This window comes from Pocillopora verrucosa, chromosome 8, assembly GCF_036669915.1.
Source record: "Pocillopora verrucosa isolate sample1 chromosome 8, ASM3666991v2, whole genome shotgun sequence".
Taxonomy (NCBI): domain Eukaryota; kingdom Metazoa; phylum Cnidaria; class Anthozoa; order Scleractinia; family Pocilloporidae; genus Pocillopora; species Pocillopora verrucosa.
Window position 1 is genome coordinate 4,294,737 of NC_089319.1, and position 17,149 is coordinate 4,311,885.

At 38.4% G+C, this 17,149-nt stretch overlaps 2 protein-coding genes and 1 long non-coding RNA gene across 4 annotated transcripts; 1 reads left to right on the forward strand and 2 right to left on the reverse strand.

Moving 5' to 3' along the window:
* Positions 1 to 979: 979 nt before the first annotated feature.
* Positions 980 to 1,925, forward strand: LOC136282767 (uncharacterized). The gene is made up of 2 exons (XR_010718425.1): positions 980 to 1,094; positions 1,537 to 1,925. It is a non-coding gene; the product is annotated as an uncharacterized lncRNA (long non-coding RNA).
* A 108-nt stretch (positions 1,926 to 2,033) lies between these two features.
* On the reverse strand, positions 2,034 to 8,734 carry LOC136282766 (lipase maturation factor 1-like). Its single transcript, XM_066170608.1, has 11 exons — positions 8,437 to 8,734; positions 7,311 to 7,617; positions 6,828 to 6,838; positions 6,566 to 6,714; positions 6,143 to 6,208; positions 5,896 to 6,063; positions 5,113 to 5,293; positions 4,511 to 4,664; positions 3,826 to 4,015; positions 3,214 to 3,326; positions 2,034 to 2,572 (listed from the first exon to the last, which is right to left on the reverse strand). The coding sequence occupies exons 1-11, from the start codon at positions 8,633 to 8,635 to the stop codon at positions 2,368 to 2,370; spliced, it is 1,743 nt and encodes a 580-aa protein (XP_066026705.1). The 5' UTR covers positions 8,636 to 8,734; the 3' UTR covers positions 2,034 to 2,367.
* Positions 8,735 to 10,932: 2,198 nt separating this feature from the next.
* On the reverse strand, positions 10,933 to 17,137 carry LOC131791040 (tRNA-splicing endonuclease subunit Sen54). Of its 2 annotated transcripts, none has more exons than XM_066170606.1 (11): positions 16,996 to 17,137; positions 16,673 to 16,831; positions 15,895 to 15,958; positions 15,482 to 15,565; positions 15,060 to 15,107; positions 14,706 to 14,753; positions 14,286 to 14,338; positions 13,886 to 14,097; positions 13,460 to 13,523; positions 12,564 to 12,668; positions 10,933 to 11,787 (listed from the first exon to the last, which is right to left on the reverse strand). In XM_066170606.1, exons 1-11 carry the CDS (start codon positions 17,019 to 17,021, stop codon positions 11,634 to 11,636), a joined length of 1,017 nt encoding a protein of 338 aa, XP_066026703.1. In that variant the 5' UTR covers positions 17,022 to 17,137; the 3' UTR covers positions 10,933 to 11,633. The 2 variants fall into 2 exon arrangements, with proteins under 2 accessions (XP_066026703.1, XP_058964331.2); XM_059108348.2 differs by having other exon boundaries at positions 15,895 to 15,941; positions 17,031 to 17,131.
* Between the last annotated feature and the right edge of the window lie 12 nt (positions 17,138 to 17,149).

The following is a 17,149-nucleotide window of genomic DNA, read 5'->3' on the forward strand; positions in this document are numbered from 1 at the left end:
AAAGGGGTGAGTGAGCAAAGTCATTACTCGTGGAAAATTTTTGCGAATAGTGGATCAAGACAGGTTGACATTTTTGAGTCTGCGTGTGTTTAGTTGTTCTGAATACGTAAATCCGCTCATTTATTGTTCATAATCAAAACTTGGAAAAGTGTTAACAACCGCACGTTATTCTGTCGCTTTCATTTGATTTCAAACATTTACGAGGGACATTTCCTTGCTCTCTGTTACTGTGAACGACTATCTAATTCTGTTTTCGTGAACGTTACAATCAAACATTTGTATCAAAGCGGACGATAATAGTTTCTTACGTTCGCCCGTCAACACTTTGAACCCGATCTGTTATCTTTGTGTTATTTCCTCGTTATGACGGCTATCTGAATCATCAAGGCACTGGAAGTTGGGAAAAGGGAAAACTTCCACCAAGGGGGGTGACCCTGAATCCAACAGTGCGGCTCGGTAAACGAATTCGAGCTCGTAGCGCTAATGCATTCCTCCTTATTGCAATGCAAGCTGGGTAACTGCAATCACACTAATGTTTTAGTCTGGTTGGGTTATAGGTTGAAGCACCAAACATGGGCTCAGTAGCAGCTCGCGTAGCCTTGTATCAACTGTAGGTAGGGATCAACGCTCTTTTGTTTGCGAAAGTGGAAGTGATGAGCGGATAGTGGAGGAAAGAAAAGAGAACGTGATGAGATATTTATGAGCATTTTCCTAGTGAGATTTGAAAATAATTAAATCCGAAAGAAATCCTCTCTACTTGCGCTTTACGCCCGTTTTCTGAGTTTTCATGGGCTCGTTGTGAAGTTTTCCTTCGATTTGTTCGAACTGATTGATAAATATCTTAGCATTTGTGTATTTCCTTCTATGTAGATCTCCATGAAAGTGTCCTGTCCATAGCTTTGGATCAGCAACAACAAAAACAAAAACAGTAGTTATTTAACATTGTACGTAGTACAGTTAATAAACCAGTAGATAATAGGAAACAGCAAAAAACCAGAATTCTTTTTCACTTTTCTTCTGTAGCTTCCAAGTTTAAAGATAAAGATGAAAAGACAGGACAAAGGAAGCCGTGATGTAAATCAATTCTTGCTGAGGTAATTTTTTAATGAAGAAACTTCCGGCTCAGCAAGTTTCAGGGTTGGTCCATGTTTTAGTCTGTCTGTCCGTCCGTCCGTCTGTTTCACTGTCTGTCTGCCTGTCTCCCTGTCCAAGTGTCTGTCTGTTTCGGTCTCACTGTCCGTCTGTCTATTTCGCTGTCTCCTTATCTGTCTGTTTCACTGTCCATCTGCCTGTCTGTTTTACTGTCCATTTCACTGTCTGTCTGTCTGTGTCGTCCATCTGCCTGTCCATCTGTATGTCTGTCTGTCTCTCCTTTCCGTCTGTGTGTCTGTATGTTAAACATCTAATTGACCTCTCAAGTTAGGCAGCTAACCATGATCTGCTTTCGCAGTGATGAATTGGTTGCGATGGTTATTATTGTTTTTTTAACATTTTATAACATATTTATTAAGTGTTTCTTTTTCACCTAATTTTCAGGTCAAATCCTCGCTCTCAAGCAAAGTTCTGCTCAACTTTGGCAAATATTCCAAATTTGAAATACAATGTAATTATGTACAGGAAAAACTCTATAAATGTATGTAAAACTAAGTATTCTCGCTTAGGCGAAGAGATACTTAATATTTTGTATACGAGTTTATTGTACCGAAAGTCTGAATTTGTGAAAACAGTACAAAAGGATGTCACCAAGGAATGAGTAATTTCTGTCCACAGTTTGTCAATCGAAAGGTATTTTTGTAATGATAATATGATAGCTATTTTTATAAGGTTCCGTATAGTGAAAAATTCATGCGGTAACCATTTCAATTTAAGTATTTCGTTTAGGCTCACTGGCGCTTGAGTTTAGTGAATAAACTTATTTACTCATATTCTGTGGTCACGAGCTCTTTGAAAAGTACTTACCTTTTGTTACTGGCGTTCAAATGGAGCGGGAGAAGTTGGCCGAAGTTTACGGATTGGTTTAACAGTATTCAACATTTTCGTCTTTGTTATTTTATTGGCTCTCGTACGACGAGGTGTTCCTCAAATGACTGGATTAAAAATAACCGCTCGAAGCGAACACGCTACTGCTACCTGTTGCAGCGTCGCTATCGCAGAACAAATCCTACATCTAAATAATCTTAATGTTTTACTAACTCGCAAATTTTTTCAAATAAGTCCACTTGTTTCCATAAATCTTAACAGAGAGGAGCTGGAAAAAGAAAGTCGCAAAGTCTCAGAGAGAAAGTACAAACCCGTACTTTACGACCTTGATAGTATCATGTATAACAGGTTAATGTTAAAGGTAGATCATATGCAGTTCTGTTAAAGTCAAGTTCTTGGGGCATTGTTCGTCTTCTTTAGTTTCGGCACCCTCCACCCGTGAGATTTCAAGTAGTCCCTAACAGCTCGTGAAGTTATTTCCAGTGGTGGAAAGTATGGCCCAACTCTAGTCCGTTTCCACCAGAGTCCAGAACGTGCTTCTTTGCTCCCAATTCTTGTGAATTTATATAGGTAGCGTTCACCACGAATAACTCTAGCGAGGGAAGAAAAAACAAAAGAAAAGGAATTCAGCTTCATTTAGACCCAAGGGTTGTACAGCCTGTGGTGGGTGACGCGCTCAGAAGGTTGGGCCATTAAGTGACAGACACGTTTTACAGTAAATCGAGTAGTCTGGGTCCAGACTCGTCCCCAAACTCTCCCTAATTATTATTCGAAAGTAACGGAAGACAGAGCAGGTTGGTTGGGCCATAAGGCGACAGACACGTTTCAAAGTAAATCGATTAGTCTGGGTTTAGACTCGTCCCTTGTCCATCCGTAACCATTTTTCGAAAGTAACGGAAGACTGAGCAGAAATTACTTCATCGCAAAACTTGCACAGTGTGTTGTGTAGGACGCAAATAATTTAGACCTTCCCTCACGTTATGCGCATTTGTCCAATTCTTCGAAGAAGTGAGTGGGAGCGAGTCCGAACGTGAACAGTGAAGGCTCACGAATTGAACAGTCGACGAGAGGATGGGATGGGGAAAGCGACGAACGCCAATAGCTCGTTGGACCATTCTCTGCTGAACAAGTCCCACGCGTTTTCCAAATGCGCTAGTATGGGTTAGCGACAATGGTGACAATAATAGTACAACAAAACTAAACAACAAAAGAGCATCACTATGCAATACTTACAGTGGAGGTGTACCATTAGAGAATGGGTTGTGAGCTATCAATGAAGTGGCCTGTTCATCATTTACAAGAAGTTTAGCTGCCAGGTGTATCAGCCAAGGGTTGTACTGAAAGTTCTGAAAAACAGAATTAGATTTGCGTTTAGAGAAATACCATAAGCAGCCAATGAGAACCCCAAGTAAAACAACCAAACTGCCCAAGTTTTGATTGGTTTTAGTTCTGCATCTGATTGGTTAAGGGAGTGGCGTGAATTTTCTAGACCAATCACAGGGCGAAGTAAATCTAAAACAAAAGCAAAAAAAAAAAAAAAAAGGAAGTAAAGCCTGCACTGTAGCCAAGTGGCCCATCCAGGTGGAGCTCATTCCGGTTTTCAAGTAAGATACGCCAAGGAGTATTACTACTCCCCGCTGGATGAGATGCTTCACTCTACCAGGTTATTCCAAGCATTTTACCAGGCTTTTCTTGCAGTTCTCTGATTCCTATTTGAAGAAAAAAAACTGCTACCTCTGAATATATAGCCTTGTCTTTTCCACTGTTCGGATCGTTGGCGGCGTCTTCGTATTTAGGCCTCTAACTTATATTATTTCTAACAGGCGAGCCATTTCTAACACTAACCTGAAAAGCTGCAAACCACATGAGCCAGTCCAGTCTGTAGTGATAAGGTGAAATGAGACAAGGCCGCCTGCGGGGGTCACCTGGTTTGCATTTAAACTGATATTCTTCCCAGATCCCGCCTTCTTCATCCGGTATTACTGTCAAATTTCTAGTACCTTGGAAGATCACTTCGGTTCTTTCTTTTGTTACACTAGGGAAAGGAAACACGATTTCATATATTACGAATCCAACACTCGCGCTGTAACCAAATTTCTAGGTTTGTGAAGAAACCAATTTGCTATTGAGTTTGTGTGTTTTGCTTCGCATGTCCCTCCAGCCAATCGGATGTGAGCAAAATTCAGTTCAGTTTACAAGTCTACAAGTGAATTAACGAGAGGAAAAACCAAAGAGTGGAAAGTCGAATACAATCAGAGCCCGTGTGGATGAATCAGGGCGTTGGCAAAGCGTAGAAACAAACCTCTGTGATCCTTACACTGGACTAGTTTTGACCTTTTAAGAGCAAATTTGTTTACATTGCCGAATTGATAAAAAGTTGGAGATTGACATAAGATACATGTCTGTAAGACAAAAATCGAGAGCTATGAAATTTGAAAGCCCGCCAGTTCTACGCCTGAGACAAAGCGAATTGAATGCAGTGGACAATACCTGGCTTACAAGGTTTTAAATTTTGTGCTACTGAAAGTACCTTCCAAAGGCGCCATAAGTGTTCACAATCCTGAAAGAGTCGAACGATGTGTTCATGGCTTGTCGAGAGGACAGAAGATTCTGCACCACAGGGATACTTAGATAAGCTAACACGACTCCAAGCATGAGCTCAAACACACGACGAACACAAAGACCTACAAACAAAGACAAGCCGCAAAGAAACAAATAAACAAACAATTGATTCGTACCACGTACAACTAATTTTTCACAAATTTTCTCAATTGTTTGCTCTTATAGACACACTGTATATTTTGACTTTCCAACAGCAGACGAGAGAGACTGATTTGCCAAGTAAGCTTTTTAATAAATTCGATTGAGTGTCCAAAGTAATTCTGGATTGCTTCGTTTTTGCTTTATCCAGAAAACTCGCCTAACTCTCTCAACCAATCACGGCTTGGTCGCCGACGTTTTCCCGGGCTTTAGGAAGTTTGACCGGCTTTACTTTGAGTTCTCATTGGCTGCCTATGGTATTCCTTCCTTCTGATTGGCCAATTAGACTACGTTGATTTCGTTAGCGCTCTTCAGCTACTATCTCATGTAAAATACACCGATTATTTCAAGACTGCCTTGCCCTGTACATACCCCAGGTGGGTTTTGACGCAGTTGCACCAGTCTTTTGGAGATGCTGTATTCTAATCACTTCTCTCTTGGCTGATGATGAGGAGAACAAGAAAGCCAGGCTTTTGTCATCAAAGCACAGGAGACTGGGAAGAATGGTCAGCCAGTTTAGGAAACTCAGGTTGCCACTGATGATCAAAATAACCTAGCTTAACAGGAGTAAACAACACAACGACCTCAATGGCTGATCAAAAATTTAATTATGACCATAATGAAACTCACTAGCCTCAGCAGATCCTGTAATTTTTTGACAGCATGGGTCCAAACTCTGATTCAGAAAACACAGCGGTATTTTTAACCCCCAAGTCTAAAGAAGCTAAAAAATACTTAACAGTATATAAAGTTTAAATACTTCTGGTTGAGTAACAACAAATGTTTTTTTTTATGGAAGAATTGTGATTTCAGACAAGTAGAAAAAATACCAGGGGGGAGGGGAAGGGGGTCAAGGAGTCTGAACCCCAAACCTAGATTTATCACTGAGACAATATATGTTCAAATTTTCTCTTCTGAAAATAACCAGGCTATGAAAATTAGCAGACTTCTAACAGTTATGATCCTAGTGGTATCTAAGAGGATTGTCACACATGAATCTGAAGCATGGTCTAGCTTGCCAGTGAATTCCCTGAAGCTCAGAGTCAGAGTTAAAATACTTGTGGGTAACTAAGTTTATTTTCAGTTCCTTGCTCCTAAAATGTTTAACATCTTATGGCACAGGGGAATGAAAAGGTGACAATACAGAAAACTCACCTGAAAAAGAATTTGTAAAATGCCACACCAAATTCGAAATCTTCTTGTCAGAAAGATGAAAAATGGAACCACCAACTCAATGAAATGATTGACCAAAGTTTCACACTTGTGGAATATCTCTGGAGACTGGTGCATAAAATAACTCATAGGATTTGGCACTGGCTGAGTCTGTCAAAGATTGGAAGAATATTTTTTTTAGGATTACATCCACTCTTCCAGTTGATGGAAGGTCATCAAAATTAATTACCTCATAGTGATAGTTCATACATGTCAGATCCCGCCAGCATTGGTCACCTCTTATCTTGATCAGTCCCTTAATGATAAAAAACATGAAATATTAGAATTAAAAATTAATATACTCCAAGGGAACCTATCATTGATCCTTCCTTTACAGGTTTGAAATCAGGTACCTTGGGTGAGTGCTTTGGAATTTTTGCTTTGCATATATTTTCTGTTTTGTCCTGAGCACCTCGGAATTTATCTACTGTACAAATTCTTACATCTGAAGATGCTGTTCACAACTGAAGTTCAACACTATTGCTGACAGTTTTCCTATACCTAGGGTTAGGTCAGAGCTCTGCCTATGGAAGCTTAATCAATATCATTTCTATTTATTTAATGAAACAATACATTCTAACTAGTTTAATCAATACTTCTTGCCAAAACTTACAGCACCAATCATAATGCGAAAGATAAGCCATCTGTATCCCCACACAACCACCAGAGGTGTCGGTGTGTAACTGGGTACTTGCTGTAATTTAAACACTGGACACAAAAAGATGGCTAGGAAACCAGTTTCAAGAAGCTGCGATTCCCAACCTACAATAAAAAAGAAATTATTTTGTATTTAAAATGCAAAACCAACTATATTCTACAAAACCAGCTATGTTCTAAAAATCCACACAAAAAATATATATTGTGATTATACTTACCAAATGAGTACCTACAACAACAAAGTAATAGAAAAACATTTAGATTTACAAGTGATAAATGTATGAAAATCTACCAACAATCATTTTTGTTGATTTTAAAATTAATCTTCATTGGGTATTTGTAATGCAGGGTTTGTTTACCAGGTAGTCCCATGGTAACTGATATAAAAAAAAAGTTGTGCCAGTAATTATGAACTTTAAAGTAAGTTTTCATCTTTAAAACACCTCAGTTTAACCCTTTGTCTTCCAATATCTAAACTGTACTTCTCCTTCTAAGCTGCTATGTATCTACTTGTGGATCAGTCATGAGAATTTGTTGTTGTGTCATAATAAAACCCTGTAGCTAATGAGTCTGTTTTTTTCATCTCCACTCTCCAGGATGCATTTGGTGATATTTGGATTTGTCTTCTAATATTTTTAAGCATCTCATGTCTTTGACTCATTAAAAGTTGACAGGGACAAGACACCCTATCAAACACTTACCATCTTTGCCCAATGTTGACAATAGAATGATAGAGAACCCATAGTAAGGCCATAATAATCATGTTTGCACATCCTGATAGTAGGATGAGTCCTGAGAAGAACATCCCAGTATATGCCAAAATGTCCAAATGCTCGTCAATCTTGGTTTTGTCAGTGAAGAGTAACAAGGTTGGAACATGAAGGACTTTTGTCCACCCAGCATCATCAAAATGTTCATCAATTTTTTTCAGATATAAGTCTGATGGAAGAAGCCCATTTTTTCCTAGCAACTGTTTGTTTTGATTCAAGGCAACTGCAAAAGCCACAACTGAAAATAAGAAGAGGAAACTGTCCATTAAAAAAATTTAGAGATCAAATTGACCAATCTCTTGAACTTGATCATTGACTTAAAGGTGTTTTGATACCACAAATGACTAGTATATTATTTTTATAACAATTACAAAGGAATATTATTGCATGTGCTCTGTAAATTGGACACCACAGAAGAAACCCACAAGTATTTCATCATCTTTAGTTTAAAAATACCAATGTATTGGCATTCTCAGACCTACCACAATGATAGGATTTTGTTCCCATGAATGTATGCAAAGAGAAACCATAATCATGTCTTTTAACCCTTTCACTCCCATGAGGAACCAAGACAGAATTTCTCCTTACAATTGTCAATACAATATCAACCAGATAAGTGATGAGAATCAAGAAAAATATAAATTTGGGGATAATTGGTTGATACAATACTAAATTCTCTGAGCTAACATCAAAAGAATTGTATGGCTGACAGTAAGGAGAGTTACAAATTTGATCTGGGAGTTAAAGGGTTAACCGAGGTACTTAAACTTAGGTCATTTAAATTGATCAGACATCCATTGTACTGATCACATCAGCTGTTTTAATGAACATGTACAAGTCTACAATTCTACAGTCCAGCACTTCACATGTGGGCCTAAAACTGAACTTCTGGACCTGTTTTCGGGAATGATGACGGTTATATTTTTTCTTTTGAATTCATTCCCCGTACAACAATAAAGTATGCATATCCCAAACTTAAATCTTGGAAATACTTTCTAAAAATCAAGTTTCTTTCAAATTCTGTTAATAACATAAGTGAGTAGTTGAAACAACTTACAATAAATAAAGCCAAGTGACCTCAGAAACACGATCCTCGTCAGCCAGTAAGTTCCAGGTTCCAAATCAGTTCGCCTTGCCTCAGCTGACACTTCTTTAAAGTCCTTTTGATCGCAAGATTTTATTTCCTCAACTTTCTTCGCGCCTTTCCCTCCATTAACAGACCCTTTTCTTTGCCTCAGGCCCTCTAGTAACTCCATAACAAACCACACCTCTCTAATAACATTAAGACTAATAGACTAATTTTTCTAAAATAAGACTTTGGAACCCTCGATTTGCAGTTCATGCCGCCATCTTGGATTCACATGAACGACAAATGGCGCGAAGCGATTGGACCGAGTCAACTTAAATAAAGGAGGAAACTCAGAGGAAAATATTTTTAATTACTTCTAGTGTAACCTTTCTAAGAGGGAACATAGGGAGACGCTTAAAACACGATTTTATTCGTCACGCAACGTTCAAGTAACTTTTTTGCGCAACAACACTTGTAATTAACAATTATTCGCCGAAGGCCTATTGACCAGTAGCAAGTTGTCCTGAAATGCTCATGTTGACAAAATAACTAGTAAAGCAAACAGGATTCTTGGTCTTGTAGAAAGGACGTGCAAGGGTATGAAGGAAAAAAATCCGGCAGGGCAAGCGACAAAAAAAACCGCCTCCACCTCCTTAGCTCAAGGTCTGGATCCGCCCCTGTATAAGTTTAGACATATCTACGTACATTCGATTCTGTACTGCTTCTGATTGGTACCTCTTCATTAAATGGGATGAACTCTACAAAAGAGTCATAGACCCCATACAAAGGCAGACCACCCAAAAGAAAAGGGGAAAAAAATTTTTTTTTTCCTTTGAATGAATATTGTTACTCCGAGACGAAGCCGAGTATAATGGCTACGGTGGGATGCGCACGCTTAATTGGTCATGGATTGCGTCATATTCAATAATCCCCGAAACTTCATCTCAGGGATTGTTCAATAACATTCACTTCGCCTTCGGCAGATTAAGGAAGGAGTGTCGGCAGGAGCGCTAAATTTTAAAATGGCGGCCTCGCGTTTTGCCAGTTATGTTATTGAGGAATATGCGTGACATAAGTACCCACCGCTCAAGACATAAGTAACCTGCAGGCCGGCCTTTTTTTTGCATTTTCAGGAAACGGAGACAAGCACAAGGCAAGCGCGAAGTGGGAGTCACATGCCATAGTGGGAGCTGCGCTTTAACCAGCCTGTCTCTTACCATCACTCACTCACTCACTTGGTGTCCAAATTCATAACTCAGAACATAAAGGAAAATTGCAAATATCAAGCCAATCTTCACAACAAATTGTATTGCCAATTTAGAGGGCCGTAGCGAGACTTCAGAACAAGACGAGGCAAGTTTCGAGCGCCGAAGGCGCGAGCCGCTAGGTAGGTTTGGGGGGGCATGCCCCTTCAGAACATTTTGAAATCTGGAGGTTCAGAAATGCTCTTTTAAGCATTTTCCGTGGCATTTTTCTTCAGAAAAGTCAATCTTGGGCCAAAATCAAGACGAGGTATTTGCCTCGTCTTGCCTCATGCCATCTACGACCCTGATTTAGTTGGAAATCATAAATCAGGCGAAATGGACCGACTGAAATGAAATCGGCAAATGTCATCTGAGTTACAAAGGAACAATGTAAAGAACGTAAGTTGCAAGAAATATTTAGCAAATTTTTATACCAATATTTCCCTAGACATTACACTGCTACCAACTAGTACCGTTTAGCAGTATTATATTCACAGTTTGAGGCCAACATTGTAGTTTGCCAGACGATTATGACTCTGAATATAATTGTAAAAGAATTCATTTACGAAAAAGAGAGACTAGAGTTGAAACTCCGTAGAAAATATGTATAAAGTTGCTAAATGAACCACAACATTTTGCTAAAATAAAACTCCGAAACTTCTTAAATTTCCAAGCAAAGGGGTAACAAATTTACGCGAAAGAGAGCTCAAAAACAACCAAAACTCCGCGCAAAATGTCCACGTCAGTTTTCCAATGTCAGGGTTAGAGTTCTTTAACGTGATTGGCTAATTTGTGAAATCACGCGCGCCGCGCGTGAATACAAAGAGAAAACAAAGGGGGGAGATGAAGAAAAAAATTGTCCCTTGAAATTTGAAAACGAAAGAGATTTTCTACAATGACGCAGAGGAATCAAGAGACTTGACTTTATCGAAATTAAGTGTGATTTTGCAACCTGGTTTGTAGTTTGTAACGCAGCAATGCATTTTTTAAAAGCCAAGTTGTTCACTTAATGAGCGTCGTTCTTAACCCAGAGATAGACATGGGCTCCAAAGATTTAAAAGAGGCTTGATTAAAATTCAGTAGATAAATGCTTAACCTCGTGTGGAAAGCATCATGTGTGTGAAAATAGCATCCATCAAGGAAGAGAAGTGTCATTCAGCCACTTCACGCCGTGACTGGGAGGGAAACTAGTATTCCTGAGCTGTAAGTAAACGTAATGCCTCTCTGACTTGACACATCCTTCCCTTAAACTAAAGACGTTTATTTTTTGCTTTTCTTGTGACAGTTGTCCTAAAAGTTTCCATTCGCAGTGAAGCGGGCGAGGATCCAGGCAAGGCAACACACTCATGCGGCAATGCTTACATCCTGAAAGTGAATGGAAAGGACTCTTCTCCTTATCTCAGAGGCCAGAGAAAAGTTACTGCAAGACTCGCCGTGACTGAACTGAGGTTCGTGTGAAAAAAGACAATGAATTTTTTGATGAATAGGTATGAGTTCGAGACTATAGGAGGCAACTTAATTAGTTTCGTTCATTGGCCATTCATTTAAATATTTCAGCTTCTTTCTACCATGAAGTGTGAGCGGATACCGACGAATTCTCAGCGAAACAGGATTACACCGTGAAATGCTTGGGGATAATTGCCTTACATCAGGAAGGAGGAGCATCATGCAACGAAAACTGGGAGCCGCTCAAGCGGAGTTAGTCCCTTACATGAAACGAAACGTCTTCATTGTTTGAGAATTTCTTCTTACAACATACTCTATGAAATTGCGAGATTCGCAAGTCGAAATTTCTCAAACAATTCATTGCTTGTGCGACGCGAAGTTCAGGGCATGGCCACGAGTTGAAATCCACTGACAACGACTGCACGCAGGCACTTCTGAGCACCTTTTTCCCGTTATCCGAGCTAGCTGGTAGGGTTGTGACGTTTTCGAGTCGCGTTAACCTCTCGTGATATATGTGGGGCTGTCGACATCCAGCACACTGTAAAAAGATATACTTCCTCCATCTACCAGAGCGATTTTAAGTGGAACACGAGCGCATTCCTTTTTCATAGCGCTCATAACCGCCAGTGAAGGGGGAGGGTCACAAAACCTGAAAGTACAGAATTGACCAGTTTCATAATAAATTACACCTTAACCGTGGCCTGACTGACTCAATTAGGAGCGGGGTGGGTTACCGTGCATGTGGTCGAGGCTTCCGACTCACAGCAGACAAACATAGCAACATTTGAAATGAATGAAAGTGATCCTCGCAGTAATGTGCACTACTTAGGCAGTACAGGCCTGAATTTTTTTCAGGCCTTATTTTCACTACTGCCTAAGTAGTGCACATTACTGCGAGGATCACTTTCATTCATGTCTTTATCCGCAGTTCAAATATATGACTTTCATATATTCTTAATTAATTAAATAAAGATTTTTAATCGGAGGACACCGTCAGGTAGGCACGAAGCCCCCTGTAAACGACACTTATGGTTGCGAAGGAAAAGATTGGACAAACTACATATAACAGACTCAAAAGTTCGACGTTAATTGAAGAATTCACTTCGCATCACGCTTCACAACCCCTTTTCTTCATTCCTTTTAAGAATGAGTGTGGATTTACAAGGTCGTATTCTTTAACGATTTCCCCTTCGCGAGTTGGGAAGAAACAGTTAAGATAGGGACCTGAAAGAGTTGGAAAGGAATCCAGTATTGATCTTATTACTAGGAGAAATGACATTTTAAAGATTCATAGGAATTGTAACCTTTCCTATTAGCACTACGATATTTGCGGTTCAAACTGAATCTGAGATTTGGAACTCTAGGAGGATAAATGAGGGCCCATTTTTAGAAACTTTTCAAAAGCTGAGCACAAGCACAAGTTACCTGCATACAGAGACACAGAAGTCTGGAGTCCCTGGATCTGATTTCTTGAAATTCAGCCCAGGCTGATAAACATCAAATGCTATTTGAAGAGATTGCTGTTTTGTGCTGTAGACCGAATAGCAGTAAGCAGACATTTTAAAGTCAATGATGACCCATCAGCCCATTACAGAGCAGTGGTCATAGTGATACACAAAGTGCATGTAACTAATGACAATGGTTGGGTTCATTTTACTCTTGGAATCAAGTTCACAATTAAATAACTAATTTAATAGGAACATTTTCCAAAAGACTAACATTAGTTTTCAACAAATTGTATTGCCAATTTAGTTAGAATCATAGACTGAAGACTAACATTAGTTTCCAACAATGAAACCAGGCAATCCAGTAGGATTGGTAATGCTTCCCCCCCCCTCCCCTCCCCAAAGTATAAATCTGATCACTCCACTTCAAATGTACTCCTTGTTCCTATTTGCATAGGAAACAACATGATCAAGGACAAGTAGTCTTCTTTGAAAAATTTACAAGTGCTTATTTACACCAAATTGCACGAAAAATCATGTCGTTACTTGTTAAAAATTAATATGAAAAACACAACACAGTTAGGCAAGATGGGTGAAATTTTGGAAGCAGGTGTGCGGAATTTGAAATTTGCATTTGTGTTACAACATTGCACTTATGTCACATAAAAAATGCACTCATTTTCAGCCAATCAGCCACAATTAATTTTTTCATGTATATTATTAGGTACTTTAATATCACTGTCAACAATTTTGGCCTGTATCCTCACTGCTTGCCCATGGCCTTGCAGTTGCAGACTTTCCTATGACTTGATATTATGCAAGGAGGTAATGAGCCCTCTGAAGGAAAGCTCCCTAAAATGTTTAATAAAGAGGTACCTTAAATCATTAGCTTCAGTCATCCTTTGGTTTTTGATTACTTGTAGCTTGGACAAAACTGCAGCTAAAAAGGCACCAAAGTAATTTTAGAATACAAAAGCTGAAACTCTACTAGAGTGTTAAGGGCTTGCTTCCAGCGGGACCCTGAAGTCCATTCCCAATCATCCTTGCTCCTTAGGTTTTCCTCCATATTCTCTAATCTTCTTCTCTCCAGAATAAACAACACCCTAATTCCAATTCCAATTCAACTTGGAGACAAAAGCCAATAGGAGCATCCCCATGCTTATCCTGATTAATCTGATTCTACTGATTTTTTTGTTAATTTAGCTCCATAAAAAGACTATAGATACAAGGTATCATTTAACATTGACACATCTCAAGATTTCAATGAGTCTACTTTGAACACTAAATATACATGTGACATACCTGTTGAGGTGGCATCCTCTGGCCTCACAAGGGGTCTACAGCCATCTTCACTGGTCCAAAGGTGGGTAACAGGAGATGACGCCAGTGGTTTGCTACCTTTACCATGAGCAGTGTCAACACTTCCTTCACTTTCAACAGATGTCACGGCTTCTTGTTGTTTTTTCTTCTCTGGGCTGACCATGTCAGTCTGTGTGTCTGATCCATGTTGTTTTCTAAACAAGAAACACATTCACAGTGAATCCGACACCATATGCATGGTAAATTTAAATATGACAGGCTGGTGACTTAAATTTTCATAGAGTTAGAGATATTCAAATATTCAACAATAATTATTGACACATACCTCAGGTTCTTGCTTCTGAAAAACATGTAAAGTACATGTATAAGAATTTAATTATACCTTGATTGATGTCTTAGAACTGTGAATCCCAAGCGCAGAAAATAAGAATAAACCTGGAATAACACAACACAACACAGATTTTCAAAAAAAAAAGAAAAATTATTAAATTGCTACAATAAATATCAAATATATGGAAAACGTTCTTAGTGCTGTCAATAAAATACTCTAACACCAAACATTTCATTGGTGTGGATACTTCATTTCATTAGTTTCAAAACCCTGAAAAACATTAAACCTTCAGCACTCATCATTAGAAGGACTTAAACATATAGAAAACCCAGAGATTACAGTGTACAAAACTTGGTATCCAATACAGGGAACCATTAAGACATTACTGATCATGGCACACCTTTCTTCAAATAAAACAAACACAATTTCATTATAAGTATTAAAAAATAGTAATATTTTATTTCCACCAACCAGATAGAAATCAGGAGAGAAACCATCAGAGAGCATAGTCATATAGGCCTACAGTGCATCAGATTAAAAATAAAAGGAAAATAAACTTTATGTTATCAGTGACAATACAACTTGGATACAGGAAAGGAAATGATCAATTAGAAACACTTTGATAGCATTTCTATATTATAAGGTCTAGGCAGACATCATTTTCAACTTAAAGAGTTCAAGCTTTACACTTGCACATGCAGTTTACTCTGAGATATGTTGAGCAATATATGCACATGCCAATACATGCATAATGTATGCATATACTGTGTAGATTTGTAAATGTACTTTGTTTTGAAAGAAGGAAGGACTTATCATTCTTGCTACCTGTTGAAAAGACATTGGAAGTCCACCATAATACAGTGCCAGCGATCCCTGAAACATTAAATTAAAGCAAGTTATCATCAGTAGGGATAATTGCAAAATTTTGCCATTCAGTTTATTTCACTTTTGAGAATGATCTCAATTTATAGAGTGTGTTATTATAAGATAAGAGAAAGTAGACATCCTGTGTGACTGTCTGTCTCTTCAGTTAATTAGCTTATAATTAATAGAAAATTTAAATGTAACTTATCCACTTTACCAAAATATCTCTGGTCAAAGAGAAAAAAAGAAGGTGAGTATGGGTAAGTATGGTGGGTCACTATAGCTGGTTCTGTGTGATTTGCTTATAAAAATAAGATAGTACAAAATAATACTCAGGAAAACAAAAATGAATTAATCAAATACCCAAATGAAATGCAATATACCTGTTCAAGAAGAAAAAGAGCTTCATGTGGTTGTAGTAACATTTTGCCATGTTTTTGATGTCCAAAGTGCTGCCAGTGAGGACCCTGCAAAAAGGGAAGGCAACTTAACCTTGATAGCTTGTCACCTGAATCTGTTATAACAGAGTTCATTTCTAATGTCAAACATTTGACAGACATATGCAAGAGACTTTGACAAGTACACAATTGGCCAAGGCCTAGATCCAGACATATGGGCTTTCATTTATCAACTTTTCTCAGAATGGTAGCCCTTCCATCACTTTCTGGTGGAACAAAAAAAACTTACACACTAAGCTCTGTGGAAATATGTGCTAGAGCATAAATCAGTGGGTAAACAATCAAACAAACAAAATTTTTTTTAAACATTATACATGCATTTCTAGACAACTATTCACCTTTGTTACTGACATCTCCACAACTTTTTCACCAGGAACCCATGTGCCTACAGATAAGTTGCTCCTGTCAGAAACATGAATCAAAATTGCAATCGCTAATTGTATTAACTGATGTTTCGGAGTCTTCATGATGCTATTGTCGGGGTGAAAGTTAAGATAATGAATTCTGCAAGTATTGATAACTGCAATAAACTTACATAATAAAGAATGCAAGATTAAATTACAGAAATACTTAAACACTGATTGAGTCAGATGGCACGTTCAGAGTTGATTTTAGTTTTCTGATGAATAACATCTCATGCATTAAGCAATCAAATTTATTTTTGCATTTCTTTAGAACCGTGAAGCAGGGACCTTGCCATGTTTGTCTTGGTAGTGTTTAAACCAAACTAAAACCAACTCCGAACATGCAATTCGACTCAATCCACGTTAAAGTATCCCTGTAATTTAATCTCGCATTCTTTATCAAGTAAATTTTTTGCAGTTATTAATGGTCGCAGAATTCACTATCCTCGCATAAATTGCCTTGACAATGGCGTCATGAAGACTTCGAAACGTCGGTTCATATCGCTATTATTTACGTGTTTATGTATAACTAAATCTTAATTGATAACTAATTGTATTGTATAAAAATTACTTCAGTAAGTGAACTTTACATTCAAGTTCAAATCTTAAAGTCATTCGCAGAAAGACATGTCTTTAAATTCCAAGTCACAATAAGTAGTTTGTTACCCGCGGTGTGGTAAGAGAGCAGAGAAAAGAACTCAATAAAATATACTTTTTTGCAACTCTTTGTTCCTGTAGGACATCTCCATGTTCCTGAAGCAAGGACGACAAGATTTTGTCATCTGCATCTACATCCGGAGCGAATGCCTTAGGTCCTCCATGCAGTGGTAACTGAGAAGGTTTCTTTTTGTGTGCAAGTAGATCTTCAGGGCTAAAATTTGGGCAGAGATTAAAGGTGTTAAAATGGAAAGAAAGAGCCTTCTTCACTTAGCATAGCACTAATGGATGTTTTTTCTGGGCATTTGATGACCAATGTGAGATGAGCCAAAAACTTTACCAAAAACTCGTTCTCAAATTGCAAGTGCAAAGTCTTACCAGAATAAAATATTCAGATCAGACATGACTCTTACTTTGGAAATAGATACTACGTCCTTTAAAACAACATTCAAATAACTAGAGACCTGATCTCATTACATAAAAGAGGACAATCTCATGCACAAAACAGCCGCCATCTTGGCTTAGTATCCTC